Source organism: Canis aureus, chromosome 32 (genome assembly GCF_053574225.1).
Source record: "Canis aureus isolate CA01 chromosome 32, VMU_Caureus_v.1.0, whole genome shotgun sequence".
Classification (NCBI taxonomy): Eukaryota; Metazoa; Chordata; class Mammalia; order Carnivora; family Canidae; genus Canis; species Canis aureus.
Genome location: NC_135642.1, coordinates 25,696,876 through 25,724,136, shown reverse-complemented (window position 1 = coordinate 25,724,136; position 27,261 = coordinate 25,696,876). Strand labels below are relative to the sequence as shown.

Here is a 27,261-nt window from a genome sequence, read left to right as displayed (position 1 = left end):
CTAAGTATTGATAATATGTGATTCCTCATCTAACTCTTGGAAGAGTTGCTCAGAATTGAATAATACATCCGAGATGTATCTATGAACCTCTTTAATGGAAGGAGAACCTAAAGTCAACTAATAGGGTGGAGAATTGTGATTTTTATCATTTTGCCACTTTCTATAATAATATTATGCCATGCGGTAAATTAACGTTGTCTTTTTCAATAGCTGTTCGTGATCGCATGGTTCCTCCTCCACCACCACCTCACCATCTCTATGCGAAGGCTAACACCTCATCTTCCATCTTCCTGCACTGGAGGAGGCCTGCATTCACCACTGCACAAATAATTAACTACACCATCCGCTGTAACCCTGTCGGCCTACAGAATGCTTCTTTGGTTCTATACCTTCAAACGTATGTAGCTTTTATTAATGTTGGTTTTCTTTGCTCTTCACTTCATTCACATTTATTTTATCTTGGGCCAGCTTGACCTTTAGCTGTAAGCATCTGTCTCAAAACTTACCTTATAAAATGGCTGGGAATTTTGCATCTTTACCATATTCAGTTCTGAAAACTGCATTTTTTTGACATTTAGTTTCTGTAAGTGATTTTTATTTTATTTTATTTTGGTTTGGTTTCCTCAGCCTCATGCAGCAAGATTAGGCAAGAAGCTGTTATTACTTTCAAGTGGCTAAATGTAGCATATTTAAAGGAAAAAACAAAAGACCACTTTCACCCTGGAATCAAAAAATAAATCTTATTCTGTTTTCTTGGTTGCAGTTAGAAAAATGCCCATCATTACGGTTTAAAAGAATTATTTGACTTCCAGTATTTCAGAAGAAATCCCTTATCCCTTTGTGTTGGGATATTTTTATACTGCTAATATCATAGTTTCCTGTCAGAGGGCCATTTGTAGGCTACTTTCTATAGGATAATACTAAATAGTATTCAGGTGGTCAAATATGATTGCTTTTTTAGTCTAAAAATTGTTTTAAAGAAAATGAGGTAATAAATTATAACAGTATGCTTACCTGTATTGACTGAAATACTGATAATCTTTTAGAAACAATGTATGACCAGCATTAACAACTTCATTACATATTTTATAGATCAGAAACTCATATGTTGGTTCAAGGTCTAGAACCAAACACCAAATATGAATTTGCTGTACGACTGCATGTGGATCAGCTTTCCAGTCCTTGGAGTCCCGTAGTCTACCATTCTACGCTTCCAGAAGGTAAAGACATTTATCTAAATGTTTAAAAAAGAGATGTCGCTTTAAAAAAGATACTACCATGGTTGCCACCCTGGTTGACCTGTATGCATTTGTTTCGTTTCTTGTGAAATTTATTTTCTTTAATTATAGTAGCTTTTTTTTCCTCTCACTGTATATATCACACAAGCCAGTGGACTTAAATTTAGTGTCTCTTTAGGAAACACTAAATTTTCCAAAATCAGGTGTGCTGTTCAAGAATGTACCCAAATAATTGAAAATGGAAGTGAGTGAATAGTGTATTTAATGATGCTAGGAACCCACATTAGGAGTAATGTGTGTGGTGGCTTGGCTGTGCACTTTGCAGTGGCTATGATGATACCCTATCAAGCACCATTTCTGTAGCTTACCCATGCCTCTCACTAAGGTATTTTATGTCTATAGACCTGCATTTCTTTTTCTCTAGAATGAGGGTGAACAAATAGGTGATCTATATAAGGACTGTTGCAGCTCTATTCTAATTATGCTGAGAGAAAGCAAAGGAAGGAAATTTATTTCAGTGAGCCTAGGGCCTCTTGGCTGTGTTTCTGTCTATATTCCATATGTGATGTGGTGCCAAAAGCCAACTCTTCACACTTTTAGCTTATATTATGTTAAACATAGGGTCAACTAAAATCCCAGGACTTGCCTGCTTTCACAGATATAAATTATTAGTCTAATAATAAGCCTTGTAAAATCACCGATTCACAATTTTTTAGAGAATAACTAAATGTTTTAGTCTCAGAATTATTTTCTTCAGTGGCTTCCTAGATCAAGTGAAATATATATTCTGTACGTTTTAGTAAGAAACATAATTTGGACAGCCCGTGTGGCTCAACGGTTTAGCGCCTGCCTTCGGCGCAGGGCGTGATCCTGGAGACCCAGGATTGAGTCCCACCTCAGGCTCCCTGCATGGAGACTGCTTCTCCCTCTGCCTGTGTCTCTGCCTCTCTCTCTCTCTGTGTCTCTCATGAATAAATAAATAAAATGTTGTATTTAAAAAAGAAAGAAACATAATTTAGATTCAGTACCTATTGGGGTGCTACTGGTGGAATTGTAAACCTTTCTAGTTATCAATTTGGCAAAACAATATCAAAAGCCCTAAAATTCTAGATTCTAGAAATTCTAGATTCTAGAAATCTACCATCTCCTCCTTTTTTTAGTGGGGGGGTGTTTTAAGCATTATAAAAATGAAATTAACTCTCAGAAAAAGAAGAAAAAAATAGAAGTTTACTCTTATTACTAATGACTTATAAAAGCTGTGATTCTGAAATGTTTTTATAGCGGTTTCTAGATTTTCACACTCTTTTTCCTGAGTATCGGTCTATTAGCCAGGTATTTGAGTATTTATCACCATTTAATCCTGGTAATACAATATTTTCTACATGTGTGCACAGCACCAGCAGGCCCACCAGTTGGAGTAAAAGTGACATTGATAGAGGATGACACTGCTCTGGTTTCTTGGAAACCCCCTGATGGCCCAGAGACTGTAGTGACGCGCTATACCATCTTGTATGCATCCAGGAAGGCCTGGATTGCAGGAGAGTGGCAGGTCCTACACCGAGAAGGTAAATATAATTGTAAATTATCAAAGAGGATGAAAAGTAAGATTATTGATGATAAGCAAACAGAAGGACCTAGAGTTTGTTTTGAATTTATGAAGTAATTATTGAAAGAGCATTGGAAAACCATTAGCATACTTTAAGCATGAATATCTTATTCATATTCTAGAAAGATCACTCATGACTATTGTGAATAGAACAGGTTTGGTGTAGGAGGGATGGTAAAAGTAATGTAGAGACTAGGAGGCGATGCAAGTGGTCCAGGAAAGAAACTATAAGCCTGGATTAGGTTACTGAGATGGAAAGGAGTGGATGGTCAAAAGATACTAGAGAGGTAAAATTGACAGTACTTGGTAGCTTAAGTAGAGAAAGAATGGGGTAAGGGAGGAAGAATTATTATAGTTGATTACTAGATTTCTGGTGGTATGTCTTGCACTGGAGTAGCAAACACTGGAAGAAGATCTGGCTTAAGGGAGCAGACCTTTATACTAAAATGATCCGTATACAAATAAATCGACCCATATGAATATCAGGATACACTTAAGTACAGGGAATTTAAGTTTTAACACTATTTTTTTTTAGCTAGGAAAAACTGAATTCTAAAATATTCAACATTCTTACTACATACTTTTAACATTATATCCATTTTATATTTTTGAATCTTCCATTTGGGCAAGGCCGACATGCCAGTTTTTAGATGGGCCATCGCATAAATAGTAAAGCTTCATTATTTTGGCACGTTCTTCATTCAGACATGCATACTGGGAAAAGAACGGTTTGCCAGGCAATTAAAAGCTTCAGAAGGATTTCAAGAAGGAAATTTGTTGGCCACCTCCAAAGTCTAAACATTTTTACAGTATTAGGCATTTATACATACATTTTACCTTTTAAAGGGAATATTTACCTAATTGAGAAGATAAACTTTAAAGACACTTATGTGGATGTAATATAAAACTCTGTGCAATTGTAAAACAAACAAATGGTGTACTTTAGTTGGAATTTTGATAGTCATACATTCACATTTTTCATTATGCAGAAGCCCCACTAAGTAGTGCTTTCCTAGTCACTGAAAAGATTTGAAAATAATGACTACCTGCCAGCAATACAATTTTATGTTTGCGTGAATTATCTATTGCTACCTAACAAACCACTTTAAAAATTAGCCAGCCTATTCTCTCACAGTTCTGTGACTCAGCAGTTTGAACTGGGATCAGCTGGGCACTTCTTTTGGTTTCTCCTGAGGTCACTCATGAGACTGTGAAATCATCTCATGATTTCAACAGAGTGTGAACGGAGTGTGAGTAGCTTAAAAACAGCAAGAGAGAGTTCTAACATCAAGAAAAGAGGGAAGAAGCTGCACGTACAAAGCTTTGCAAGCCTCTGCTTGTATCACATTTGCTAATGTCCCACTGGGCAAAGCAAATTAGGCGAACCCAGCGTTAGTGTGGGAGAGGACTGCCCATGGGTGTAGATAGATGAGAGTACAATTTATTTGGGGCGATTATTCTTACCAAACTACCACAATATTTTTAAAATGTATAATTCAGGTTTAGTTAATTCTAAAATGATTTATTGACACATTTGACCACTGGCTAACCTGATTTATCACATGAGCACTTCTTCCCTTTAGCTCTTCATTTGTACCTGCTTAAAAAAGAAACTGTATTTTGTTTTGGTTCCTTTTAATGTACTCACTCATTAGTCAGTTTCAGACAAGTCTCAGAAAACAACATTTTGCCTAATTGATGACCCAGTAGTAAAATGGATTGTAATTGCAGGTTTTTACATCTATATAAGTCTTTCTAACTATATAATCATCCACAGGAGAAAAAAAATCTATTTTTGCCATTATCCTACTCTTGTGATTTTAGGAAAAATTCTCAGCAAAAAGCTTTTGCATTTTAAGTGTAGAGAACCTTTTTTATAACTAATGCTGGTATTTCATGAAGGACGGAATAAACAATATAGGTAAAAAACAGTTGAGTTTATTTTTTTGAGAGCAAATAACATAAAGGGTTTGAGCCACCCAGTTTTAGTTTTATTTTTATTTATCTATTTTAAAAAGATTTTATGTTTAAGTAATCTCTACCCAGTGTGGGGCTTGAACTCACAACCCTGAGATCAAGTTGCATGCTATACCAACTGAACCAGCCAGGTGCCCCTTGAGTCACTCACTTTTAAACTGAAAGCAAAAAATACATTATAGCATTCAAAGAAAAAAATAAAATGTTAAATGACCTTTAATGTTTAATTGTGGCAACTTTTAGAAAGGTGAAAGTGTAGAAAAAGATGAGGAAGAAGAGGGAAAATATAACTATTTCTTCTATATCTACTAATCTTACATATTATACATATTTATGTGTATAATTAATTCACATATTTATTGCCAAGTGGAATAAGACTTTTTCACTAGTGAAAACATATTAAAAATATTCCTTCTGACCAGATGATATTTGTAGCTAAAACTGTACATGGTAAAGTGGTTGAGCAGAAACGTGATATGAAATTATACTTGTGTGTAATTTAAAGTGAGTCAGAAATTAAAACCTTTTACCTTCCTGATATGCAACAAATTAGCACAAACTAGTCAATTATTTTAACATCTAAAAGGCACTATTGGAAGTTATGCCATATACTATAGCAGTTCCTGAATTCTGTTCCTTGTAGCATGAGGTTCCCACAATTGTAAAGATGCTCTTTCTTAAAAACAAAACAACAACAAAAAAAGTTATATGACTAAAATAAGTTTAGCCTAAATAATATACCATATCCTCCTATTAGAGATTCACATTGGAAATTAAAGTCCTCCAATAAAGGAATTTAACTCAACATTCATCAAATAAATCAGAGTATCAATAATAGGAGCAAATTGATTTATTAAATGAATTCTTACTGAGTGATTACTGTGTGATAGGCTCTTCCCTAGATATTGGCAGTACCACAGTGAACAAAACAATGTTCATTCCCCACTGAAGCTTATATCTCAGGTGACACACAAACACATATGCAGATATCCAGGTAATATATATTATAAATGCAATAGAAAAATCTACAGTGGGGTGGGGTGGGGAAGAGACAGAGTGATGGAGGTAGTAAGGCTAAGTCCTTTTGGAAAAAATGACATCTAAGCAGAGTTATGTGCCTGGGTGGCTCAGCGGTTTAGCGCCACCTTCAGTCCAGGGCGTGATCCTGGAGACCTGGGATCGAGTCCCATGTCCGGCTCCCTGCATGGAGCCTGCTTCTCCCTCTGCCTGTGTCTGTATCTCTGCCTCTCTCTCTGTGTCTCTCATGAGTAAATAAATTTAAAAAATATATATATTAGAGGAAGCACAAAGGCCATGAGACAGAAGTGTGCTTGGCATGTGAGAGGAACAGCAAGAAAGCCAGGGAGGCTAGAGGCTAGGGGAAGAGCCCATAGTAGGCAATCAGGGGAGAGGAAACCAAGGGCAGATTTTATAGGTCAGACTTTGTAGACCACAAAATTTATTCTAAGAGAGATGAAAGACGTTTCATCAGATTTACATTTTAAAAGGATTGCTTTATCAACCATCTGAAAACTGATTATAAGTTGATAAGTGTAGGGGTTGAGAGACCACTGAATATACAAGTGTCCACGTGAGAGTTAGTGGGCATTTGGACTGGGGTGACAATGAGGAAGGTAATAAGAAGCTATTAAGACACAATTTGAAAGAACAGCCTATGAGGTTTGCTGCAGATTGATGAGGAGTGGAAGGAAAAAAAGAGAGGAAATCAAAGATTTGGTTTTTAACACGTTAAATTTGAGTTGCGTCCCAGATGTCCAAGTAGAGAAGTTGATTAAGCAGTAAGAGGGGTAAGTTCATGGGACAGGTATAGAAAGAAGGTATAAATAAGTAGATGATCTTTAAGAATGTGGAACTAGAAAACAATCACTTTAGAGAGTGTAGACAGAAGTGAGTTCTGAGACTGCATTCTGGAGCTTCTCCAACCTCAAAATCATACCCTATGCTTTTTTATCCTAAATGAACACTCTTTTGGTGATAAATAGCTCATATTTTAATATAAGTTCAATTGGCACTTAGAATTATCTTGTACAAGCATTATGCCAGCCACCTTAAGCTGTTCAAATATGAAAAAAAATTTCTGTCCTCAAGGGGAAGAAGAGAGGGTCAGAGGTGAGGAAGAAGACTCACTTTCATTGAGTATATACACTTATATACGTCGGGACACTTGCCAGTGGTAGTTTATTTAATCCTTTCTAATAATTATATGAGGTGGGGATTATTGCCCCCATGAGGAAGTTAAAGTTCAGTAATGTGCCCCAAGTCACAAATTACTTAGTTGGTAGCATGCCAGCATTTGATCAACATTGATCCAACACTGGGGCTATTGTACTGTCTGGTTTCTGAAACTCCTAGGATAGCTAAGATTCAGACACATATGAAAGGCAGTGATTGGCATAATCACAATAATTGAGATTGAGATAATGCGCTGAGAGAATATAAGGACAGGCACATCACTTAAATAGTTGGGAACTGCTTTGAATGAACTGCTTTTTTCCTCATAGAGGAGCCAGAATGTTAGTTTTCTTTTTTGTGTGAAGGAAGACTCTTTTTGTGGCAGGAAGAGGAGTACTTGCAGCACATGTCCACACAGCTCATCTGTTTGTAAAACCTGAATTAAATGAAAAGACCTTTAATTTCAGGTGGGGACTGGTTTTTGCCAAGCATTTTAAAAAATTAAATGTAAAGTATTCTGTGCTAAAATGGAAACTCTGTTTATATGCCTCTTGTGAAGAAATTGAAATGTTCTTCCTTCTAGTTAACTGTAACACGTCACAATGCACCTTTAGTTTTTATTCACCTGCCTGAGAACATGGTAACAGTAGAAAGACTCTTCCTGATCTAAATAAGGATCAGTTTGTTTATTTAACAGTTGTGTACTCAAGTAGCTCACACTCTCTTCAGGCCAAGCTGAAACCAGAGAACATGAAAATAAGCCATGTTCAGCCCTCGCATAGCTGCTTGGTTCAGCTGCCTCACACCATGTGACCTCAGAGGTGGCCTCTGAATCATGACCTGAGTTCTGAAATCACCCCACATTTCACTTGCATCATGAAATATATCTAGCAAGTGTAAGAGAATAATAGGTCTTGCCTACAGGTGACTGCTACAAGCTATAGTAAGTTCTTTGAAGCTGTTGTAGTGGTGTTCTGTGTGGAGGGGAAAATGAGATGAAGTCACCTTAGGGAAGCTAGATTCCCTGTGAATATCGACTCACAAATGCTGTGCTGGAACAATTTTCTGGTTGAATTCTGTTACACCTACATTCTTAACATTAGAGTTAATTCCTAGGGTGGGAGTCCCTTTTGTAAGAAAAAATACTTCGGTGCAGTGACAGAACAAGAGTAGAAAGACCCATCAAGTAATAGCAGTAGACAAATAAGTATCCTTCTTAGCCATCCTGCCAACCAAGAAAACACCTTTTGATACCAAATATCATATAAATTCAAGTGATGGTTACTTTGGAGATAAGTAGATGCTAGATGGATTACTGGTGGTAGTTTTGATAGTTAATCTGAGGTCTAGGTCTTCAGCATTCTGTTCCTGTATAACTTTGGCATTTTCCTTCCTGTTCATTTTCAAGAAATTTTAGATAATGATTGGGAGAGTGGGGAAATATATTCACACTTGCAAAAATTATTGTGTTGCTTCTAATTTAAGAAGAACAAAATCAGTGATTACCATAAGTAGTTTAAACATTTCTCTTTTTTCCCCTCAGTTTCACTTTTTTTTAGTAATCTTTACACTCAGTGTAGGGCTCACACTCACAACCCCAAGATTCAGAGTCACATGCTCTACCAACTTAGCCAGCTAGGTACCCCTAAACATTTCCAAAAGAAAAAAGCCTTTCACATTGAATTTAGAAAATCTAATTAAAACTGTTGAATATGGGTTCATTATACCATTCTTTCTTTACCCGTGTTTGAAATACTCCATTGCAAAATGTTTTTAATGCTGTTTGTATCCATATCTATGTAGAGTATAGATAGATAGATGATAGATAGATGATAGATAGATAGATAGATAGATATCTTATAAGATTTTTACATACATATGTATGTAAGATTTGGGGGGCAAAAAACATTATATAAAAACCTAAACAGGGATACCTGGGTGGCTCAGTAATTAAGCGTCTGCCTCTGCCTCAGGTCATGGTTCCGGGATCCTGGGATCAAGTCCCACATTAGACTTCTCACAGGGAATCTGCTTCTTCCTCTGCCTGTGTCTCTGCCTCTCTCTCTGTGTCTCTCATGAATAAATAAATAAAATCTTAAAAAAAAAAAACTAAACAAAAATACCTATTACTTTAAAAAACTACTGCTAAAACAAAATTACAGAGAAGGATTAATAAAGGCAGTGTGCATGGTACAATGTTAAGTGAAAACTCTAAAATATAAAAAAATGCATAAATATGTACTCATACATGTACAGTGCCCGCATACATACATGCACGCACACAGAAACACACCAAAATGTTAACAGAGGGAGATTGTCATCTTATTTGTATCTGTCTGTATTTTCCAAATGTTCTATCATGAACATGGTGTTACTTTTATAATTGGAAAAATATTTAAGTAAAGGGCCATGATTGTGTGTTTGAAAGAATGAATAAAAGATAAAAAATAAGGTTTACTTAATTTCTAATTGATATATTTATAGGGGCAATAACCATGGCTTTGTTAGAAAACCTGGTGGCAGGAAATGTGTACATTGTCAAGATATCTGCATCCAATGAGGTGGGGGAAGGACCATTTTCAAATTCTGTGGAGTTAGCAGTACTTCCAAAGGAAACCTCTGAATCAAATCAGAAGCCCAGACGTTTGGATTCTGCTGATGCCAAGGGTCTGTATACTGCCACAGTCACTGATGTTTCTTAAGAACGTAGAGTGTTTTTTCAGCTTTCCTGCACTTTATTTTCTCTCCTACCACGGCCATATCCCTAAACCTGCACTTGGTTTCTTGAATTGCTGGTGCAGTCCTGATGCCATGCTGCTACAGGCTGTTGTTTCCTGCACTCTGTAAGAAACAAACTTACTTCACAATGAGCTGTGGTTTTCAGACCACTGTGTCCCAGTTACTTCTCTTCCCAGCTGTGCAGCCACCAAGACAAAGGAGTCACACGGTCCCAAAACTGATGGGAGGAGGCTTCCAGGGAGGTTTGTTTCATGGAAATAAACAGTGCTGGGTGTGTGGTGTTGAAGCTGAGAGCATGGTTTTCATTAAGAGTTTTTACCACAGAAAAACAGTCTTTCCAGAGAGAAAGTTGTTTCTCTCCAGAAAAGCAATTGGAAGAAATATCTTTAAAGAGCCACCCTCACTCCATTCAGAGCAACTGTCCTGTCCCAAAGGAAGCCTGGGATCCCTGTAGTACAGCACAAGATACCTTCTTTTCCTCCTCTTTGGGAGAGTGGGTCTGTGGAGGGCGATGGGGGCTTTAAATGGAGGAAATACCAGCTGAACTCAGCAGGATTAAGGACTCATAGCTCCTCAGAAGGTAGTCATTGAGTGCTTCAATGCTTGGGGGGTTGGAGGGTGGAGAAAGAGAGAGAGAGAGAGAGAGAGAGAGAGAGAAACAGGGAAGGAGAAAGAAAAAAGGGAAAGGCAGGGCAGATAGATTTAAGCATTGGAGGAAGGTACCTGTACCCATAGTAGCCACCTTATCATGGGAGGAGAGTAAGATTATTCACATCTCAGATACCTGCTACTCAGAGGGTCTAGGGAGTAGTAGCATGAGTATGGCCCAAGACCTTGTGAGATGTGCAGAATCATGCCCCCCCCCCCAACAAAGTGAATCAGAATCTGTATTTTAGTATATCCCTTAGTGATCATGTGCAAATTGAAATTTGAGGAGCACTGCTATGTAAATGCAAATATGTAAATAGAAAACTAATCTTTAATAATACACATATCTGCTTTTAAAGTAACATGACATGAAAGGTACCCTTTGGTTTAAGAAACATCTATGCCTTGTGCCTTTTAGCCTTAGAAGTTATTAACTGATGTTTGATGTAATAATACAGTATTTAGAACTCGTATTTAGAATCTTCAGTATGGGAGACGCCTGGGTGGCTCAGTGGTTTAGCATCTGCCTTCAGCTCAGGGTGTGATCCTGGAGTGCCAGGATCAAGTCCTGCATTGGGCTCCCTGCATGGAGTCTGCTTCTCCCTCTGCCTTTGTCTCTGCCTCTCTCTCTGTGTCTCAAATGAATAAATAAATAAAATCTTAAAAAAACAAAGAATCTTCAGTATGGGAATATAAACTGATCTTTGAGATCACTGATAAAAAGTAATGAGTCTCGGGATCCCTGGGTGGCGCAGCGGTTTGGCGCCTGCCTTTGGCCCAGGGCGCGATCCTGGAGACCCGGGATCGAGTCCCATATCGGGCTCCTGGTGCATGGAGCCTGCTTCTCCCTCTGCCTGTGTCTCCGCCTCTCTCTCTCTTTCTCTGTGACTATCATAAATAAATAAAAAAAAAAAAAAAAAAAAAAGTAATGAGTCTTTTCTGCTTAGACACAGATACTGTCAAAATTTTTCCTGAGAGGAAGAAAAATTATAGAAAAGTAAATAGCAATCTTAAAATTATGATAAATGGAATAATTTATTTTTCTGATCGATTCTGAGTAAATGTGTTTCTGCTTCTAGTTTATTCAGGCTATTACCATCTGGACCAAAAATCAATGACTGGCATTGCTGTAGGCGTTGGCATAGCCTTGACCTGTATCCTCATCTGTGTTCTCATCTTGATATACCGAAGTAAAGCCAGGTGTGTTTCCATTGCTAGACATGTCAAAGTGGTTAAAAAAACATTTAAATTACAGTAACTGCAAGAAGCAAATTGAAATCAAGTGCCTTCTAGAGTAACTGGGATTTTCCACTTCAAAATAATGTTACTTAAGTTCTTAATTTACCATGGAGATGTGCTCACTTTGGAAGTAGAATTTTTTTTTTTTTTTTTTTTTTTTTTTTGCCATTTGAAAACATTACTGTCAATAAAATGTTCTTAACTAAGGCCCTAGTTTCTTCATTTCCTTTTTATTTTGAGAAGTACAAAGTATATGCTTTGGTTTCTTTTTAAAAAATGGCACATTTAATCTGATGTATATGCTGATTGAGGAAATTCCTTATAGTCTGGAATATTTTCCTATCTAAGTAGCCTGCCATTGAGGGCTCCTCTCTTATTTCCATAGGACATATGTTTGGGATTCTCCAGACATGGAGTTAAAATAAATGCAATAACTAGGGATTCGTTCTTTGTAAACTCTGTTAGGCAATCTCATTTGTAATTTGACTTTGGCTAAATTCTCAGCATTCAGTAAATTTGTCTATTCCTAACCTTTTATATTTTGGCTTTTGCTTTCATTTATTTTAAGGTTCTTTGTTGTATTTTAAAAAAGCAAAGTCAGATACACATTATTTTTTGAATAATCTTATTGCTAGACTCCCTCCATTTAGCATTGACTATTCAGAATTTATTCTATATGTATGGTACTTGTGCATAAAAATATAGAAAACATATTATGTTACAGAAAGAATTCTTTTTTTATTTTATTTTATTTTATTTTTTTACAGAAAAAATTCTAACATCTTTCGTATATTTAGCTGTACAAGTTTCTCACTAAGAATTTTTTTATCACTTTAGGAATTTTTTGATAAAATCTTTCTATACAAAAAACATTTTTATGTACATTGTTTTATTGATACCTAAATCTTGCAGAAGAAGTGCTGCTATAAATTTGCCATCATTATCTGGCAAGTGAATTGTTATGTTAGTGTGATAATCTGCAGGCCTGAAAAAGAATATTTATATTTTAAAATTATAATTTCTGCATACGTTTGAAATAATCAACAATATAAATAATAGTACTTTGTAAATTTTTAAGTTTTTATTAAGTGTAAAAAATAATTTTATATAAGCAGATATTGGGGCAAAAAGAAAGAAGTTTCCTAAAAGCATAAAAGTTTGCAGCAGTGAGTTCGAGGTAAAAATCTAACACTCGGTTTTTTAAATATTTGAGAAACAAGCATTGAAGAACTCCACTGTCTGCAGTTGTTATTATAGGCCAAACTTGGTACATGCATCTAGAACTCCTTTGAAATTGGAAGATTTCCTTTTCTTGCAATATTTCAGGAAGTCCTCTGCTTCCAAGATGGCACAGAATGGAACTCAGCAGTTATCTCGTACTAGTGTCTCCCTAGCCAGTGGAAATGAAGTAGGAAAGAACCTGGGAGGCACTGTAGAAAATGAAGAATCCTTAATGCCAATGATAATGCCAAACAGCTTCATTGATGCAAAGGTACTCTGAACTTAGATACTGATTTGCTGTGTAATCCTTCCCTCCATTCATCTTTCCTTTATGTGTGAAATTGGCTTGCTAAAAAATCATATGTTCAATGTTTTATAACCAATTTTACTTAATGAAATATAAACCAGTTTCACCCCAGATCCTTCCTTACATAAAATACATGGAGAAGAAGAAAGGGATGGATAAAAAGACAAAGGAATAAAAGATTAAAGAGATGTAGGAAAAAATGAGACAATAGCATAAATTCAATCAGATGGGATTATATGGAGCTACCATGTTTTAGGCAAGGACACCAGGGTCGTTAGTCTATATTTACAATAATTTGGATTGTCCTATATTTACTCCATGGGCAGTTTTTTTTATAAATCCACTTTTATACTTAGTTTGATTTTTTAACAGCCTTGGACATTAGAACATGTCAGGTATAAACTATTTTTAAAAATAGGAGTATCTAAATAGATGTCTCAAGATCCTTCCCTTTATGGCCTGAGGAAGTTGGATATAGTAAAGAAATGTAATTGGGGGATGTTACTTCACGTCCTTTCCACTATACGTAATAATAGTACAGTGATAAGCATTAGGAACACCAACTGAAAATTATTTTTAGTCATACTGCAACATTAGATAGTGTGCGTTATTATAATAGCTCTCCTAACCAATGCAGTATAATCAGGTATCCACAAACTATAGCCCACCCCAGGCCAACCCACAGCCTGTTTTTGTATAAGCTGAGACTGTTTTTTTCACATTTTTTTTTTCACATTTTTAAAGAGTAATTTGGAGGAAGAGAAAATGAGAACAAGGCCATATGAGGCCTGCAAAATCTAAAATATTTACTGTCTGGCCCTCTACAGGGAAGGTTTGACAAATCCTGGTATAAATTATTCTTCCTCAACCCTTCCCTAAAATTTAGAATAGCAAAAATATAACAAAATTTTAGGCAATTTTGATTCTAAGTTTTATATAATTATATTTAACGGATACAGTCTACTCGAATCTAGTACAGTGCTATATATTATAATGAATAAATAATAATGACTTCATTTTTTTGCTACTCCTATTGTCTTTTTTGTTTGCAACTTAATTTAGCTTTTATTTTCTGATACAATTGTAATCCATTCAATTTATTTCCAATTAATCTGGGACACTGGAACCTAAAACTTCTAAATAAGTATAAAAAGTACTAAAACACATCGGTGTTCTGTTATTACACACTTGGAACTGGGCATGAGAAAGGATTGAGGAAAAGAGGCATGGGGGAGGAAGACATGAAAAAAAGAGAATCTTAATTGAAAAGTGAAATGGAGCCTGTATGAGGCAGAGAAGTCAGATCTCTCCTTTCCCTTGGCTTAGCCTGAGAGCTAATCCTCTGTTTATTGCCATCTTGGTAAATACATGTGGGCCTATTGTTTTTTGTTCCCAACTGTTTTTAAGTTTTTCAGATATGTAGAAAGGTTGAAAGAGTAATGTAATGAATGCACAAATAATTGTCAGTATCTTGTCATATTTCTATGTATTTTTGTTTGCTGTAACATTTGAAAATAACTTTTGGAATTATTATACTTCACCCCAAATACTTTAACATATATATCTCCAAGAATAAATCTATCATATCTTTTTGATCATTAACAAATACTCTGAATTTGTGGTGTACTGCTTGTGTAAAAGAAGAAATAGTGATGTCTCTGACAGTTTTTTCTTTTAACATTTAAAAATTTTGTGTACTACTTGTAATAAACTGAAACATATAGTATTTACATTTTCTTCTTTTATTTTTCCAGGGAGGAACTGACCTCATAATTAATAGCTATGGTCCTATAATTAAAAACAACTCGAAGAAAAAATGGCTTTTTTTCCAAGATTCTAAGAAGATAAAGGTTGAGCAGGTAACCCATCTAAATGAGAAAAAATTTTGGCACCCCATGGTATCATGAAATGATAATTAAAAAGAAAGGAAAATGTAAATGAATGCTTTAATTTTCGTTTCCTGTCTGGATATCATTTTATTAACTTGGGGCATAACTCTGTCGAAATCCATGGTATGTGATCACTGAAGTGACAGAATAGGAACCAGAGCTGTGCTTTTTCAGTAGGGAATAAGGGGCAGTCAAGGAAGGGATGTGGCAAGAGTATGCATCAAAAGCCACTGAAGAAGTCTTTGGACACTTCACTTGCCCCAGTAATTCTGATGTGCTGCCACTCAGGTAGGGAGCTATTGAACTAGATAATCTCTTCATGATGATGGCCTTTCACCTATGTCCTGGAACAGATTACTATCTCAGAATATATAGAACATATAAAATCTTATATATTATTTTTCAAGAGCACTCTACCATCACTGATAGTGTCTTACGTATTTTTGCCTAGCCTCAAAGAAGATTTACTCAAGCAGTCTGCTTTTACCAGCCAGGCACTACTGTGTTAATCAGTGATGAAGACTCCCCTAGCTCCCCAAGTCAGACAGCCAGCTTCCCAAGACCGTTTGGTATTGCTGCTGATACCGAGCACTCAGCGAATAGTGAAGGCAGCCACGAGACTGGGGATTCTGGAAGGTTCTCCCACGAATCCAATGATGAGATACACCTGTCTTCAGTCATAAGCACCACACCCCTGACTTCCAGTTCCTTCACTGGCAGTGATTCCGGTGGGGATCCCTCAGTGAAGAAGTGTGAAGACCAGGCAGGGCCACTGGATGCCGAGCAAACTTCCTGTTCACTTCTGCAGCCACCATCTTCCATGCTACGCTTTGATAAAAATGATTTCCCAATCTAGACAGCCATGTTCAGGTATTCTCATCTTTAAGTCTGTTCGAAGGACAATGAACAGGGAGCCAAAGCCTTTTGTGAAAATCTTGATGTCTTATTGGGTATTTCAGCTGTTTTTTTTTTTTTTTTGAATGTGTTTTGTTTTTTCTTTTTAAACTCATGTATTTTGAATGTTTCATTGTCAGCAATGTGAAAAGACAGTCAAGATTAATTGACTGGATTATAAAATATATCACTGGAGCAAAGGGAAGACTTTTGAAAGCCCCTTTGCTGAGTATCTACCTCAGTTTGCTAGATGGCAAACTCAGAAGACAACTTTGTTACCTCGTTTATTGTGATAGTTTATCTCCGCTCCATAACCAATGATACTTCCTAGTAGCATTTTGTTTTCATTGCTGTATGTGTAGTGTGTGTGATCAAAGGAGTCATATAGGTATATGAGTAAGAATGTTTATCTGAAGCTCTGTTTTTTTTTTTTAAGAAAACTATGATATCTGCATGGTTTGGAGAATGTAATACCTCTGGCTGTGAGGACTGTCATACCACTGAGAAGAGAAAAAGTGGGACTGTTGATTTTACAAATGACCAAAACAAAACAAAACAAGTCTCTCTTTTGAGAACAGAACTATTCAGTAGCATATAGGGAATATTGTGGCTTCAAGGGCCTTTATATTTTGGGCATTAGAGTCTGAGTGCTTTACCTGCTGTACCCCAAACCTCAGCTGCCTAGAGCCGTGCCTTTTCTACCTTCCCCTTTGCCTGACAGTCAGCCAAAGGCTGCACTGTCTAGTTTGCAAAGCATCCTCACCGTTTCCAGAATTAGTTGCAAACCACCATGTAAAAAATAGATTTTTTTTAACAAGAATCAGTTGAAGTTTTAGTTTTTGTTTTTAATCCCACCTTGACTTAAAAAGGGTAAAGTAATTTCATAAAATATTAAGAATAAAGATAAATGCAACAGTAGACCATAAAATGAACTAGAGGTTATCATGGTAACAGTGCCTTCCATTATATATTATGAAATTCTTTGCCTTATGCCTTTTTAATATTCATGAAGTTGTTCAGGACAGGAGTACAGAAAGTTGCCTTAAGAGTTTCTTGGATTTTGTCAATAACTATTTTGATGTATAGTATCTTATCAAAACATTTTTGTTTTTCATGCAGGTTTGGTTTAGGGATAAGTATTCAGAGCTCTACCACCTTGCTTGTATTTTCTTGAATTCTTAAGAGAATTTGGTACTCTATTTAATCTTCTTTCAGTGTCAATGCTGTGAATGAGGAATGCTAACTCCAGGAGTGAGTTAATCCTCTTGCTGGTTTGAAATCAGCAAACTGTTTACTCAGCCACATAGAATATAGGCCTTCTTTCAGTCACGAGACAGTTACCTACATAGGTACTCAGCAGTGGGAGAGGAAAAAGAATTAAACCTATGGTGTAGAGAGGGGGCCCCATATTTTTTTGTAAGTATTTCTTCACATTGTCTGGAAATGACTTCTGAGCCTCATTTTAAAAGGAATCTTAATGGGTTTCCCTTGAAACCTTTGATTTATGGGATGGAGTGGTAGGGGGGAAGTTATGCTAAATGGTGTTCTAAAATCAAAAGACTATTACTGGATGATAGTTCCACCTCCATCATCTCCTATCCCAGTGTCTGATGATGCATCTCTTATTGTTTCTTAATCTGTAGCTTTGTGCCAAACTGGAGATGTTCAGAAGCAGACCAACATTAAGTGCTAGCAACCACTTCTGAACTAAATTCAAAGTCCCCATTTAGTTATCTAAGTATGGGCTTCATGGCGGAACAAAAAAAGCAGAGCTTTAGGTGAACAATCTGAGGCGAGGAAAAATGCTGCTCCTGCCTTTATAGCTCCTGTTTTATACTACCTCCTTTTAAAGTTATTCTAGTGTTATTTTTTCCTGTACTCAGGGAACATTTTGTTACTTTTAAGCTGCCTCATGCAAGCATGGGCAAATTGACAGGGTATGGTGTCTTGGTTCGTAAGTAGGTATGTGGGGCCAACGTTTATCAGCATACAAAATTAAGGAAAACAATGAGTTTTAGTTTTTAAACTTTCATTAAAAAGCAAATAAAATCCAAAGTTGAAACGTCATCCATCATAGTTATGGAAGATGTGTCCAGGACTGCATGAATTTGAATCATTTTAAATGCCTAAAAAGGAAAGTATTTCGTTTGTTTTTTTGTTTTGTTTTGTTTTGTTTTTTGTTTTTTTGTTTGATGAATAGGCCCATGGTTATTATAGATCTTTAGGCTATAACTGTTCGCTAATTATTTACCATTACATTTTAACCTTTTCACCTTTTCATTTTGTTCTTATGCAGATTTTTTCATAATAATCCTGTTACCAAAGAATTTTCAGTAGAAAGTAAAAATTTGACTATTATTTCCCCCAAAATTGAATTAACTAGAAACATCTATTAGGTATGAAGCTTATGTAAGTAGTTACTAACCCAAAATAATAGGGTTTATATTGATTGTTGTAGTTAAATAGACTAGTAATTTCAACTACCTTATTGTTACCAGAGCATTTAAAATAAGTTCTTTACCTGCAGATAGTTCCAAAGAATTTCAATTGTAATTTTTTTTCTTCAGCAAGTAAATCTTCAAATACAGTATTATTTTTAAATTGTTGAAACTGCTTGTTAGAGAGAAAAAAAAATCTTTTCACCAAAGATAAATATTTTGGTCTCATTGAATAAGATATTTAGTATACACCAAAGACTTCTTTTTACTTGGCCAAAGCTAGCTTCTTTGAAGTCTTATGTATGAAACTGTAACTAAAATGTGAAGATTCTCATTCATCTCTCATAGTGGTGTTACTTCATGGTATTTCATTCCAACAGGGCTAATATGCAAATGGTAACTATATTCTTTTCCAAAGACTTATTTGCTGTAAGTACTGATACACACACGCCATTTTTATGCCAAATATTACAAGATACTGCTCATCAGTATTTTCATACCAAAGACCATTAAAATATATAGATTAGCCTGTAAGTAAGTAAAGATGAGCAGATTTGAAATAAATTTATTTAGAGGCTGATAGGAATCTAGCTTTAGTAGCAAAGATATCAAAGGGCTAAGTTTACATAATTAAAAGCAATACAATTATGTTGGTATTTATCAGTGTTTTTATTCAAGTACTTTTTATCAGCAAATTTTTTTAAAAAACCAAAGATATTTAAGGTTACCTCCTCATATAGACAAATTTAGTTGTACATTAAACTGTTGTTTCTTGTTTTTATGTTAACCAAACTTGCCTCTCCAGAACCTAGTCTGTATCCAAATAGCGTACATAGGGACTTTCCATTAAATCTGCTGATTCAGTCACAGGATGTTTTTGCCAAATGATGTGATTACTTTCCTAAGCACCTTGAGAGTGAGATGTCAATAGAAATCTCAGCAAGTTTTTCCATTCCAGAGCATATGGCAACCCCTGAATTAGTCTGTGCAGTCTTCCTCCTGCTTAAAGCACTACCTGGTTAACTTCGAAGGCTTGAGGCAGTTCCTAAGTAATAGGGACGTTCTCATCTCTGGGGAGCAGTAGCATATAGTGGGCAAACAAATCATATCACTGTTTAAGTGGGCTGTCCTTTGATTGATGTGCTCTTTAAAGTTGTCCATAAATTGAAATATTTGAATTGCATTAAGGAACCCTAGTGTTTCAAATTTGAGGGGGAACCTTGGGTGAAACCATAATCCTTTTATGAAATCTAGGGTTTTATATTTTGATTAGCCTAAAAGTAAGAACACACTTTTATCCACTAAGTAGCTTTTAAAAGACCGGCTTTGGCACACCTGGGAAATTCGATCCTCAGGGAAAAGCCTTTGCCCTTGCTTCAAACAAGAGCACTGCCAACATTGGGAACAATGACAGTGATTTGCATTAGTTTGTCTTGACTTTGTTAAGGACTTCTACCAGAAACTTGCTCATGTTGACTACTCAGGATCATTGGTCAAGTCCATATGGAGACACCTTTCAAGAGTGTCACAAAAAGATGGAATTGAAAGTATCTTTTTTTTTTATGCAAGAATATCCAGATGTGGTTCCATTTCAGTGGTGGCTGTAGTGATTCCAATATATGTTTATATTTCATTGAATGTAAATTTTTGATACTGAATGTAAAAGAAAGTTCCAACCATATGGAAAGAGTCATGATCTTTCTAAGACTAAATGTATATTTTGTAAACTGTGTTCCTAACAATTTGCCACATGGATCTCTGGTAAAATTACTTTAGTTTAATAGTCAAAATAATTTTTTTGTGGGCTGTGAGCACAGAGTTAGAGGGTTCTGGAGATTACCATATACAACCAGTTGTCTACTTGTGTCTACTTGTGACTTATTGATGATTAGAAGAACATATACATAGAATTCTGTGTTAAGTTGATTTATGCTCAGGACATTAAGATCACAGGCTAATGCAATGTGTATGTTTGCAGGCTTTAATCTTCTCAGGCAATTTCCCTTTTTAAGTCTTTGAGGGTGTTTAAGATTATGACAGTCTTGCATTTTTATCAGACAGATGCTGTATTTTCTTAATGCTGCTGTAACAAATTACCACAAACTTAATGGCCTTAAAACAACACAGATTTATTACCTTATACTTCTGTAGGTCAGAAGGCTGACACAGGTCTCATTGGGATAAAATCAACATCCGTTTCATTGTTTTTTCCCCTGACTTTTAGAGGCTATTGACTTTTCCCTCCATCTTCAAAACCAGCAATGTAGCATCACTCTGACCCTGCCTCCATCATTATATCTCTTTTTCTGACCCTAACCAGGAAGGTTCTCCAATTTTAAGGACTCGTGTGATTACATTGGGTCCACTTGGGTAATCCAGGATAACCCACATCTCAGAATCCTTAACTTAATCACATCTGCAAAGTCCCTTTGCCACATATGGTAACATATTTAGAGTCCAAGGATTTGGGCATGCTCTTCTGTGGGTGGCCATTATTTTGCCTACCATAGATGATACATTATTACTGTAGAATTCTGATCCTTACAAAATGTTGCATTACAGAGATTGGAAGTCTGAAGTCATGTAGGTCTTAGGGATCTTCAAAATTTCAAAGCTATGAAAACTTTGGCGTGTAGTTATCAAATGTACACATTAAACTTCCTCTCTAGGTCACTTGCAAATACAGTTCAGCTTTAAACTTTTTGACTATGTGCTTCACAAATTAACATCTCAATTCTATGCATTTAACAGAATGTTTCCTGAATATTTGGCTCCAATTTTTGGAAGTTCATCAGAAATTTCCAATAATTGTTCTTATTATAGTTGAACTTCCTGCTTTTCTCTTAAGTAATTATGTTGCTGGGGGAGGGTTGGGAGAAATAAATCTCAAACATAGGGACTCAGTAGATGAATAGGATCATACACTCTTCATCTTCTAAAAGCATATTTGCAACATGCCACCTGTCTACTTTTTAAATCAGGTTTCTTTCTTCAGCTTCACTAGCTCTTATATTTTCAGTTTGGTAACCCCTTGATTTCTTATCAATCTCAGTAGGAGCCTCCACTCATTTTATCAGCTTGTGCAAATGCTAGGCAGTGTTACCTTCTTTGTCATGTTCTTTCTTTGATTTCAATTGTCCCTTTTCCTGGAAAGTTTTAGATTCCACAGCTCTAGTTCATTGTAATTCTTGGATTATTCAAGTTAAATCTTCTTTTAGTTTTGAAGGATAGTTTCTAGTTCTAACTCTAATCTTCAGTATGTCTTAACTAAGGAGATAAAGCTGTGTCCGTTATGGAATAGAGCTATGATGATATTCTGAGTAGGGATAATGTGCTGGTCATTTTTCAGCTGCTTTTGACTCTAGTCCCTAGGAAGAGATAATATGATATACTGAACATATGTGGTGTGCCAAACACATGGTTCATTCTTGCAAACAGCTACATTCTGCAAAGCAAGTATTTTCCCCATTTTAGAGATCAGGAAACTGAGGTTTAAAATGTCTAACTTGCCAAAGATCACAGCTAGTTAAGTGGCTTAGCCTATATACAAACCCAAGTTCTAATTCCAAAGTAGGTAGGATTTCTACTAGGATACGTTTCTCAGCTACGAAATTATATCTTATTACCCAAGCTCCATGGTGCTTTCCACAGTGTCAACACAGCCTGTTCACATGGTAATAGCCAATCAACAGAGAAAAGTCTTAGTAGTGTCCTTTATTCATGGGAGGAATTTAGGAGGATGAGCTATAACTCTTCCCTTGCCATCTCCTAATCTCCTTCTTTTCTCCATTAAAACCTTCAATTTCTCCTAGCCAAAATTGTGCCTGAAAACAGATGCTTGTGCCTAGGGTTCCATTAGAAATAAGGTCTTCATGGTTTCCAAAGTCCTCTTCTATTTAAGCATTTGCCGAATAGATTAGGTGTTCAGAATTGGATTTTATCTTTAGTGATTTTTCTGTAGTCCCCATATCCAGATAGGAATTTATAAATTGGAAAAAGCCAGGCATGTAACTGGTCATCCTTCCTTGCTAGATCTGAGGAGTCATAGTTTTTATATGAACTACAACCTAATTAATTCTTCACATTAATTTAAGAGGGAGCAAAGTTGAGGGAGAGTTGTATAATAGAACAAGTGTAAGTTTAGTTAGTGGAGCACCTAAATTCTAATCATTTACCATTTTGAGAATTGTTTGGTGGGAAAGTTCATAACCTATTTCTGTTCCTGCTCTGTCCATGAAATGAGGATAATTTGTTTTGCAGAATGAAGCAATAGTACTGTGCAGACTTAATGGGAAATTCAAGTGTAAATAATTATAATCTTAAAGTCATTTCTAGGAGGCTGTGAAACATTTCTTAACATTTTTTTTAATAGGGCAGTCTTTTCAATTATACTTTGCCTGTGCTAAAATGAAAAATGTTTGCATTTCATGTATATGCACCCAAAACTAACAGAAGAAAGTAATTCCTAAAAGATAAAGGCTAGTATTTAAACCCTCATCTGTAATGTAGAAAATCTACAAAAGGAAATGGGAATTTACAGTACTTGTGAGAGTACAAAATAGGAAGTCATCAACCTCAATTTCATTTTATTAAGATGACATTGTTGTACATTTTATTATGGTTCTATTTACCATAATTATATAATTACCAAGCTTTATCAAAATTTACCCTTTAAACTGATATATTTTGTAATTTATGTATCAAGAAAGCTGGAAAAAGTATTAAGTATTATTCTACAACATGATTTTTCATAGTAGAAAAAAGTTAATCACAGAGACTATCAAGATTTGTTTAAGTGTGCCCCATACCCTCACAGCTACTAAAGATCTTTCAAGAATTGCCAAAAATGAAATTTCCTATGAAAGGAGTTCTATAAATAATAGCTAATTAGCTTAATTTGGATAGCCTTTCTAATTATGCAACATCTCGCTTTTTAAAATATCAGTTTAATATGGTTTTTAAAAATGTATATTTACATTTTATATTTATATTTGTATCTAATGCCTATCTATTCCTTTTGGTTTATAAAGTCCGTGAGAACAGGACTCATGAATTTTTAATTTAACTTTAGATGCCTAACATCATTCCTGGAATCTTGGTTATTCGAGCAATAGTCAAAACTCAAATCTAAAGCTGGGACCTCCATGCTTCTCCTTCCTTATAATTTCCATTTATTGTGAAGGCATTTTTGGTTAAAAGATAATATAATATGGAACTTACTTCAAGACTGCTACACCAAAGGTAGAACACTATGAGATAAGATGTCAATAAAGCTCCTACAGCTTCCAAATCTTGACGGTAAAGGACTCGCCATAGAAACAAATCTGGTGTTGATGGGGACCAGTTATCTAAGAACCTTAGTTCCTATCTATTGTGCTTGCCAATGGGATCTCTTCAGATAGGCTGCTCTGGCTTCCCCATGGCACCATGACTGGCACCATGCATCCTTGAAAAAGACCTGAAGTTTACCTGTGGAGTGAGTGTCAGAAAAGTTGTCACGGTGTTATTATGAGTTGACCTTCACCAAAGAGCAGGTAAGGCTCCATGTCTCTACTCCCCTAGATCTTTCCCTTCTTTTGATATTTTGACTTCTACAGATTTAAACAGGGTTAGATATCTTGGGAGGGGTAGATGGGTGAGGAGAAAAGTGCTACTATTTATCTACAGATCTACTTTTTCAAGGTTATGGAGCATCTTAACATTTCTCTAAACTGTTTGGAATGAATTTTATGTAAGGCAACACTTACTGGCACCTAATTCTAGTTTACTAAAATCTACCTTTAAAGCTTCTTGGGAAGCAATAATGATTATCATGAATCTGAACATCTTTGCAGATTTATTCAAGTTTATATCATGTAAGTATTTCCTGGTATATGGACACAGTTTTTTAAAATCATCTTTAAAATTTTATGTTAAGGAAGTTTATTTTTCTACAGAACTGTCTTTAAAAACAACAAAAATGTTTTCAATTTTTACCTAAAACCTTCTTCCTGTTACCATATTTTCTATATTTATTCTGTTTGCAAATGAAAATGATTACTGATGATTTAGCGACTTGAGCCTGTTAAAAGAATTTGCAGAGCCTGCATACATACACATTGCCTTAGCCTATCAGTAGAATAGAGGACATATATTATGTAAGTTTGTTTGTTGCCATTGTTGGACAAGATTTTATGTCTGTGTATGCGCGATTTTTTTCTCTTTTCTTCAAAGATGTGAATTAAATGAAAGTGTGGGAGCCAGCTATATTATATCATAGTATGGGTGTTCTGGATCCTTTCACTCTGTATACCATTTTCTTGTAAGGGCAGCGTTTGCAGACTAGCTAATGGACTCTAGAGCTGAGCTATTTTAATTTTATACTTGACTCAGGGGATCAGCTCTGTGAACTCCATTGCATGAAGAAAGCAAATGTTTGCCTTGATTTTGAATGTACCTTTTTAATGTCTTCTTAAAACATTTTGTTTAATAATGTGGGTTTGTTTTCTTTTTCTAGCATCATAGTAAATATTGCCTAGTATTTCCCCCCTCCCCAGGGTAGTTTATATACTATCCAACAGGTCATGCCAAAAATGAGTAAAAGTTTAAATGCCAAAATGTTTATGAAACTGCTGTCTAAATACTGATCGATTGCACAGTTTAAATAAAAGTTTTCCTTAGTTAAAAAAGAAAAAAAAGTGTTTTCTTTTACTCTTGTTTTCTTTCAAGGAATGGAGAATAAAAGCTTTCACTTTATAGAATGATGACTTTCATATCCTGTATGGGATGATTACAGAGTCCACTCCAAGCAACAGGAATAGAATCTATTTAAGGGATCTAAAAATTGTTTTCATCTGGCATTTACTGCATAGCAGCAAGGAAATAACCATTTCCCCTTTCCAGTAGATGGCTGATCACCTCAGGAACTAAATAGTAGGTAGCCTAAAAGCTGAGAGCTCAACCAGTTAGACAGGGTTCTAGTTCAGGTTAAAGTTTTATTTTTTGTATGTAAAATATCTATACAGTAAAAGACACTATAAACAAGAGGCAAGTGAGACACTGGAAGAAAATACCACTAATATAGAAAAAGCCCTTGTAAACAATAAGAAAAAAGACAAAAGAAGAGAAAATTTGGCAGTGGATTAGAAATGCACAGAGAAGGAATTAAATTAACCAATAAATGTATGGGAAAAGATACTCTATCTCACCAGCAATCGGGGAAGTGCAAGTGAAAATGACACAATACCTAATGTTTGCCCATCAGATTAGGAAAAACTAAAGTGATTGATAACAACCAGTGCTGGCCAGGATGTGGGGAAATGAGAGTCATCAGAGGCAGGAGGAATTGGCTGAACCTTTGGAAGAGTAGTTTGGCAGTATTAAATAATGCCTTAAATCCACACACCCTACAACCTAGTAATCCCACTTCTAGGAGCTTCTACACAAATGATAATACAGGTACTCATATAAATATTCAAGGTTTCTTATAATAACATTGCTGATAAGAGTAAAAAAGAAAATGGAAGATGTCCTAAATGTTTATCAATAATGGAATGTTCAAATATAGCATATCCATAGTATGAAATACTCTGCAGCCATTTAACAGGAAGCACATCTGTATATAACAATATAAGAGAGATCAAGGCATACAATGCTGTTTCAGAAGATCCCATTTTTATAGATAACAGTTTGTTGATATATGCCCCCAAAAGCTAGGGGAAAATACTCAGATGTTACAGTGATCACCTACTAATAGGAACATGAGGGGACTCTCATGATCTCTATTACCCACAAATGTGTTGGATTTTCTTTTGTAACTAGAAAAAAAGTATTGAAGAGTTAGTTTTTTAAATTGGTTTTGTTTTTTAATATTCTTATTTTAAAAGGTTAAGAAATACTAAAAATGCTCCCACTAGATGGTCTAGAAATAACAGATAAAATAGGGCCTAAATAAGCTTTTGTAAGATGGCTGAATTCTTACTTTTTAAAAAAATTTCCTGATTTGGGAAATGAAAGGGAAACTGAAAAATAGAAGAGTAACTTCTTGAAATGATGTTGTACTGATTGTGGAGAACATAGAGAAGCATAAGAGAATAAGAAGCTATTTTTTAAAAAGTATATTTAAAATGAATATATTCATATTTCAGGTTTATTTCTAGAAATAAAAAGGTACAGTCATTGAATTTTTGAAAATCTGTTAAATATACCAAATACACTGAAAGAATATTCTAAAATTGGAAGATGTAAGGAAATTAACCAGGATGCAACACAAATAGATAAACAGAAAAAATAAAACAGAGGTAAAGAGAAATTTGACATACTTCTGACAGCCACTCTAAAATGAAAGAATGAAGGATAAAACAATATTCAAAGAGAAAATGACTAATTTATGAACTCATCAGATTGAGGAAGTACAAATCTCAATCTAGAAATATAAAAATAAATCCACATCAGATATCTCAGTGAAACTGCAGAACATCAAAGACAAAATGAAGAACTAAAAGGCAGAAAGAGGGAAAAAAGATTATACAGATTGCAGTGGGAGGATTTCTCAGTGATAATAAAAGAAGATGGTAGTATAGTATCTTCAAAACATCACAAAGAAAAATAACTACAATATGGAGCTCTATACCCAAATAAACTATCATATAATAAGTTAAATATGCATAATTCTAGATTAAGATTGAATTTACCACTCTTACACCTTTGCTAAATAAAGGGTATATACTTCAGAAAGGAAGAAATATAATCCACAAGGAATCTCCCTCTGCCTGTGTCTCTGCCTCTCTCTCTCTCTCTCTCTCTCTCTCTCTCTGTCTCTCATGAATAAATAAATAAAATCTTTAAAAAAATCCACAAGGAAGATATGAGAAGCAAGAAGCAATAATGAGCT

The 27,261-nt window shown here is 35.4% G+C and overlaps 1 protein-coding gene across 1 annotated transcript in view; it reads left to right on the top strand.

Moving 5' to 3' along the window:
* Positions 1-25,055, top strand: part of PRTG (protogenin) — a 126,605-nt gene extending 101,550 nt beyond the window's left edge. The window contains exons 13-20 of the mRNA XM_077881187.1: positions 211-397; positions 1,093-1,220; positions 2,633-2,803; positions 9,499-9,681; positions 11,481-11,601; positions 12,967-13,132; positions 14,923-15,027; positions 15,509-25,055. Of these exons, the coding sequence (XP_077737313.1) occupies positions 211-397; positions 1,093-1,220; positions 2,633-2,803; positions 9,499-9,681; positions 11,481-11,601; positions 12,967-13,132; positions 14,923-15,027; positions 15,509-15,913 (1,466 nt within the window). The 3' untranslated portion in view covers positions 15,914-25,055. The remainder of the gene's footprint in view (positions 1-210; positions 398-1,092; positions 1,221-2,632; positions 2,804-9,498; positions 9,682-11,480; positions 11,602-12,966; positions 13,133-14,922; positions 15,028-15,508) is intronic.
* Positions 25,056-27,261: the final 2,206 nt, after the last annotated feature.